This window comes from Ornithorhynchus anatinus, chromosome 18 (genome assembly GCF_004115215.2).
Source record: "Ornithorhynchus anatinus isolate Pmale09 chromosome 18, mOrnAna1.pri.v4, whole genome shotgun sequence".
Classification (NCBI taxonomy): domain Eukaryota; kingdom Metazoa; phylum Chordata; class Mammalia; order Monotremata; family Ornithorhynchidae; genus Ornithorhynchus; species Ornithorhynchus anatinus.
The window spans coordinates 6,840,135-6,847,390 of NC_041745.1; the positions used below are offsets into that span (position 1 = coordinate 6,840,135).

The 7,256-nt window shown below is 43.7% G+C and overlaps 1 protein-coding gene across 1 annotated transcript in view; it reads right to left on the reverse strand.

The window, feature by feature from the left end:
- The window catches only part of PRDM15 (PR/SET domain 15), a 44,815-nt gene extending 38,415 nt beyond the window's left edge, over positions 1–6,400 (reverse strand). Inside the window, 4 exon segments of the mRNA XM_029083161.2 lie at positions 3,678–3,727; positions 3,730–3,832; positions 5,401–5,494; positions 6,356–6,400. Of these exon segments, the coding sequence (XP_028938994.1) occupies positions 3,678–3,727; positions 3,730–3,832; positions 5,401–5,494; positions 6,356–6,392 (284 nt within the window). The 5' untranslated portion in view covers positions 6,393–6,400.
- Positions 6,401–7,256: the final 856 nt, after the last annotated feature.

Sequence of the window (7,256 nt, forward strand, 5' to 3'; positions counted from 1 at the left end):
AGAGTGGAGAGACAGATATAGTGACAGGAACCAACACTAAAAGAATGACTAATAATCAAATCGTGGTTTGGAGAACACTAGCCTAGAGGAACCCAGGTTGTGGGCAGGAAACGTGCCTACCAACTCTGCTGCATTGTACTCTCCCAACTGCTTAATAACTGTATTAATAACTGCCCTGCCCAAAGTAAGCACTCAATAAATGCCATTAAGTTGGGCAGGAGCACCCAGTATTTCAGATTCAATTCTCTCCCATGGTGGGAGAGGGGCCCCCAGCTGATCCAGAGAAGAAAGGAATCTAGTATCCTGGATTGTGTATTTTTAAGACCCATTAAAGTCTCGAGGTAAATGAATTATGAGGAAACATAAAAATGAATATGAAGATGAAGCTTCAAAGGGCCCTCAGCTAAAAGCTGGCTACCCAATTGTTAAGCTGTGCCCACAGTTACTGTGTACACCACTAGCCAACAGTATCTTCAAACAGAACCAAGCAGTCGAATCTCTTTCTGAAAATTTGGTTTTGCGCCTTCTCCATATCATTCTCTCCCTTCCTTTCTGTATCTGTCCTTTCCTCTCTCTCTTTGCTAGAAATTCAAGTCCATTTCTTAAAAACAGAAGCACAAGGAAGGGATAGGAAGGAGTCATCTAATCCATCCCCCTGTGTCCAGTCCAGAAAATGTATGTGTCTCACTTGCCCTCCATCTCCAGGGATGGAGGTGGAAATTATAATCTAAACTAAATCCCAGCTACTGAAATTCCATTTTAGCTTGTTTTGTGTTTAGTAAAGATGGAGAAAAAAGCTAGTTTTCTTCCAACTAGTTTCCTTTTGAGAGTCTCCAAACCTTCATGTGTTGGAGCTATTGCATGGTGTTTCACAGTGGCCTGGAAGAAAAATGTGGTCATTTTTCAAATAGCTTTGCAAGACAAAAATATTTAGTACGGGTGTGATGGAATATATATATATATATATATGTATATACTTATATATTCACATACATATATGTATATAATATACATATATGGAGAAAATTGAAAGTATAGCCACTTTGGAGCTTTCAGATTGACTGACAGACTCCTAGATGGCTCTCCAGCCTGTAATTCGCAGCATTATGGATCCCCATAACAACCGCGCATGGCCCAAAACGGCATGGGTTACGTATGGCTTACGGCAAGGGACAAAATGGAGTTTTGAGCCTCTGTCATCAACACACCAATGAGATGCCCAGCTCTGGTGTATGTGAGCAGGAATGATCAGGTTTGTGCCAACCTGGGAAAATAGTGGCACTGGATGGGGGTAAGTCAGATGGGAAGAAAAGGAGGGGAAAGGAGAAAGAACAAAACTCAAGCAATGGTATTTTTGGAGAGCTTACAATGTCCAGAGGTCTGTACTAAGTGCTTGGAGAGTACAATTGAGAAGCAGCGTGCTTAGTGGAAAGAGCACAGGCTTGGGAGTCAGAGGTCGTGGGTTCTAATGCCAGCTCCTCCACTTGTCTGCTGTGTGACCTTGGGCAAGCCCGCTTAACTTCTCTGTCCTCAGTTTCCTCATCTGTAAAATGGGCGATTAAGATTGTGAGCCCCATGTGGGACAACTTGATTACCTTGTATCTAACCCAGTGCTTAGAACAGTGCTTGGCACATAGTAAAGCACTTATAAATACCCATTATTATTACAACCAGAGTTAGCAGATACATTCCCTGCCCACAATGAGCTTACAGTCTAAAGGAAGAGAGGGGAATCCTGGGCCAAGGAAACAAAGTCCCATACCCTACCACCCTGGCACTTGGCATCAGTGGGCAGCAGGAGTTGGTCTGACCTGGGGAAAGCAGCCCAGGATTGTCTGATGAAGAATTAGCTTGGCCTAGTGGGAAAGAATATGGGTTTGGGAATCAGAGGACCTGGGTACTAATCCAGCTCTGCTCTTGACTGCTGTGACTCAAATAAGTCACTTGGCTACTCTGTGCCTCAGTTTCCTCCTCTGTACCACAGGGATTTAATTACTTGATCTCCCTCCCATTTAGACTGTAAACCCCTGTGGACAGGGACTGTGCCTGACCAGACTTATATTGTATCTCTTAAGTGTCTTAGTACAGTGCTTGGCAATAATAAGCGTTTTAACAAATACCCGCAATTATTACTATTGTTATTTAGCTGGGTGCAAAATAATGCTAGCCTTATTTTAAAATGGCTGTGATGCTGGGTCACATAACAAGCATGCCCTCTTCTTATGCATATACACTCCAGAGCTAGATCTTGAGGGCAGGCTGTATCTTTGGCTCTCTGGAGCTAGCAAATGTGCCCACCAAATGTGCCCGTGCTCTTTCCACTAGGTCCTGGAAAGAGGGACAAAGGGGAGGGACTGCAAAATATGCCCCAGAGGTCAAGAATCAGATTCTCCCCTTAACTGGCAGTCTGACAGTGTGTAACTTGTTCAAAGACCTGGGGAAGTCACTTAAACTTCTCTGTTGCCTCAGTTCCCCTCATCTGTAAAATGGGGATTAAGAACCGTGAGCCCTATATGGGACAGGGACTGTGTCCAACCCGATTATCTCGTATCTACCCCAGTGCTTAACGAATACCCAATGCTCCTGACACACAGTAAGCACTTAACTAATACCACAATTATTATTAATAATAACTGCTTCTTCACATAGTGAACACCTGCAAAAAATATTTACCAGTCCACCTCTCCTTTGCTTAAAATTGGCCCACCCAGGTTGCAAAATGAACATCACCAGCATTATATTTCCACTTGCTCTGCATGAATCATTTCTTTGACTTGGTGAGGTACGAGTCTCTATAATGTAAAGGATGTTAGCTTACATAGTGCTACCGCAGAGTATGACCATCAGGCTTTTGAGACGCAGCACGACCCAGTGGAAAGAGCATGGGCCTGAGAGTCGAGACCTGGGTTCTAATCTCGGCTCCGCCGGTTGTCTGCTGCGTGACCTTGGGCAAGTCATTTAACTTCTTTTTGCCTCAGATTCCTCATCTGTAAAAATGGGGATAAGAATACCGGTTTCTTTCCCCCTTTGACTGAGAGCCCCATGTAGGACAGGGTCTGTTTGAGTCTGCTTATATTTTATCATCCCAACGCTTGGCACCAAATAAAACACGTCACAAATTCAACCATTATTATTTATTATTACTACAGTTCCAGGAACATCTCTAAGCCCTGTGCCTCACCAACGATGGGGACTTAATCTTCCCCACCAAACTCCATAGGGTACAATAGCTTGGCCTTGGCACCTATGCTCAGGAAGAGAGGGAAGGAGAATATTTTCTCGCTACTTTCTCCTCCTGAACCAGGCTTACCCCTGGAAAAAATCTGCCTGAGAGCCAGCAATGCAGCTTCCATTCGCCTCCTAAACAGCAGTGGCTGCCGTATATTGCCACCATTCCATTCCCAAGTGCTGACAGACACCATTAACACTGGTGCCGAGGCCTGCTGCCTTCAGCATGAGGGAGAGACTACAGATTGTAAGGAAGAGACTATAGACTAACCTCCCCCCGATCCCGAGAAAAACCACAGAATCCGCTCCTCTACGAGGCATTCCCAATCTGCTCTCCAGCCCATCGCAACCTGGTCTCATTACAGCATACAAACTTCTTTCCCCTGCCCGGGTATCACCTACAGACTCAGCCAACATCTCACTGCGCTTGGGCTACTGCCAGACCGTACTTCAGTGGGAAAGCAGCCTCCTTCTCCCATTTGGCAACTCTCTTGGAATTCAAAAAGGGCCAAACTGGGTTCGTTTAACCAGCTGAGTGACTGCAAATACACCTTCGGTGGCATCTTCCAGCTGTTTGATCTCTAAATTGGAAGGAAGGGATGACCTGGGAATCGAAACAAAGCTGTGATTCAAAGAGTAGGACATCTGACCATTGACCATTACAATGAAGAAATCAGCACCTCTTAGCTGACAGCGGGCATCCAAATTCATTATACACATGGCTACTTGATGACAATAAAAATAATACAATAATTGTGGTATTTGTTAAGTGTGTACTATTTGTCAGGCACTGTTCTAACTGCTGGGTAGATACAAGATAGTCAGCTAGGACACAGTCCCTGTCCCATACGGGATGTACAGTCTCACAGGAGGCAGAAGAGGTCTCGGATCCCCATTTTTATAATATGAGGCACCTGACGTACAGAGAAGTTAAGTGACTTATCCAAGGTCATACAGCAAGGCTGCTCCTGGAGCCCACTGGACAATGTGAATCAACAAATGGTTTACAGAATTTAGCCCTGCATGGGCTAAAAACGCAGTGCTTCAGCCGGAGCCTCACCTCAGGAATGTGGCATGAAGGTCTGGTCCAGCTTGGATGGGTAAGCTGTCCAGGCTCTCTTTGGGGATGGGGAGCTGGCCTCACACAGATGCCTGGGCAAGGAAGGGATGGCTTAGACCTGGAGTTTCCAGACCATTCTATGCCTGTGTGCCAACGATTTCTTGGGAATGTGGCGTGAAGAGGCCAGGCAGGTTGATGTTGGTTGGACGGATGCTCCTTAATTCCCTGACTGCTCACCAGCCAGAATGCGTAGTGAAAACCCAACTAGGGAATAACCAAGTATTTCAATATACAGCTAGCTCCTCAGCCCATCAAATACTCCCTTAGAGAATCCCAGTAGATACAAAAATAATGCTTATGGTAATGATAACCACTGGCACTACCCACCTTCACTCAAAAAAAATGAGAGCTCACATGGGACCCGTGACTGTGCCGAGTTGATTATCTGTACCTACGCAAGTGCTTAGCACAGTGCTTGACACAGTGCTCAACAAATACCAAAATGATTATTACCGATTCATGAATACGACCATAGTAGCCACAATTTAATCAAGTAAAAGGCCAAAATTCAGGTTAACCATATCTAAAGTCACGTCACTTCCTGCCTTGGAGGTGGGCGGGGACCTCCTCTTTTCTGGAGAAACCCAGCCATAATAGAAGAAACTTATCCAGGGACCCATGGACCAGACTCAGAGGGGGCACATAATCAATGTTAACACAGATAACCCCTTCCAGGAACGAGGAGGAAAAGGTGTTTTCCAGAAAACATTAGCCACGCCTCCATTCTAACTCTTTTTTTAAAACTGGAATTAATTTAATGCCACCTCTCCTGCTAGACTTGTAAGCTCCTTAAAAGCAGGGATTGTGTCTACTAAATTTATTGTATTATACTCTCCCGGGGCTTTAGTACAGTGCTCTGCACAGAGTAGTTGCTTAGTAAAAGACTAACTGAATGAACTACTTCTGATTTCTTAATATTTCAGACAGTGATCATTCAGTCAGTTGTTTCTGGGCACAGGAGAGAGCAAGAGAGAGAGGGAGGGGAAGGAAGGAATGAGGGGAGGTTGGGGAAGGAGAAAACAGACTGATGCAGCTTGGTAGAGGTCACTCACCGAGCCCTGCTCAACACGAAGGAATCTTTAACCATAACGACAGGGCCCAGCTCTGACATTCTGAATCCGTGGTACTGACCACAGTCTTCACACCCTACAAGCAGAAAACAAGCAGAGACAATAAGCAAAGCTTCAAAGCACATAATGCACAGTTCTTGACTAGCAGTTATTAAGCTAAACTCCAGGGAATTCACCAGCACTATGCTGAAACAAAATGGAAAGAAAAGACACCAGCCAAACTAAGAGATCCCACCACGTTATAAAAACAAATCAGAATAAACGCAGATGCTCTCTATTACCGTATATCATTTAAAATGGGCATTGTTTTCCATAAACCACCCCCAAGACGTTTTCCTTATATCCATGCCTATGCACAAAAATATATATATAAATACAGCATTCCATTAAAAATATAAATAATAATGATAAAAAGATTTATTCTTTTAATCTCCAGTAACAGATTCATTGGAGACATTTGAGAATCATTTGCAATTTCTTCTTTGGGAGAGGAGAAAAACCCTCCCCAAGAAAGGAGAGCACATGGAAATGTAGTCTCATCAACATATCACGCATAAATCTGACAAAAACGTTTCCCTCACTTCTAGCCATAGTCACTTCCTGAATCATAAATAGGCTGGTAAAGTCAATACATCCTAGTATCCCTGCTGCCCAGCGTAGATAGCTGAGAGAAGGCTGTGCTATTCGTTCTAAATCCAGGCAAGAGCCAAAGCGTTTTTCATCCAGCAAGAGCGGATATGTAGAGCTTGTGAAATTCCCTTTCGGTTTTTCAAAACACAAAACAAAAAACAAAAAACACACCCCAACCATCTAGGCTTTTAGATGTGACTTTTCATTTTTAAAAATTATTTTAAGTATCTTTAGGCAGCACATAGAGCCCATTTTGCACCTGGGAAGGAAGTTGCATCTTAACCCTCCCCACGAGAAACATACTTACAAATAAACATAGTCTCATCATTCCCATCTTCAGCCATCTCTGGAGCCTACCAAAAACATGAGAGGGGAAGGGAGAGTAAGCGGTACTTGCCAGATGAGACATTAAAGCAAGATCGACCTCTGATCCTAAAGAATCCTTGGACCCTCCGAACAAAGGCAGTAATTCAAAGCAATGTGCATGAAGTTTCCTAATTGTGAGTTTCAAAGGGGGCAGGAGGGGGTGCCTAGGTAACCTTAGGATTCATGTGACTCTTACCATCCATTTTAATGTATCAACACTGTATATATCACTATCCAAAATAGTCCAAAGAATGACTAAAGTCTTTATTATGTTCATCTCTGCATATCAATTGACAGCTTCTAAATTCTTACAAATCATCTTTCAAAATACAGGCAGCTCAGGAGAACAACCAAGAGGCCCATAGGATCGCAAATAAATAGGGCACAAGTTCCAACTGAATTAGAAAGGAACAGAGAAATTTAAAAAATCCATGATGTGGGGAAGGGATCATTTATCTTTCAGCCATGAATCTTCAATGGAGGATCAAATGAAATCCATGAAAAGGGACAGTGTGGCACTAAGTTTATCTCAACCGTGGGTAAGTCACTTAGATTCTCTGTGGCCTCAGTTCCCTCATGTGTAAAATGGGAATCTTAGACTGTGAGCCCATGTGGGACATGGACTGTGTTCAACCTGATTACCTTGTATCTCTCCCAGTGCTTAGTAACAGTGCCTGGAACATAGTAAATACTTCACAAATGCCATAAAAAAAATGAAGCATGAACACTTTTGATCATTGCCATGGCAGTACAAGAACTTTCATTTTCAGGGGTTCTCCTCCCAGAAAATATACCCCTACCACCCCTCCTCCCGACTGCTCCCTTTCTCAAGAAAAAAAAAA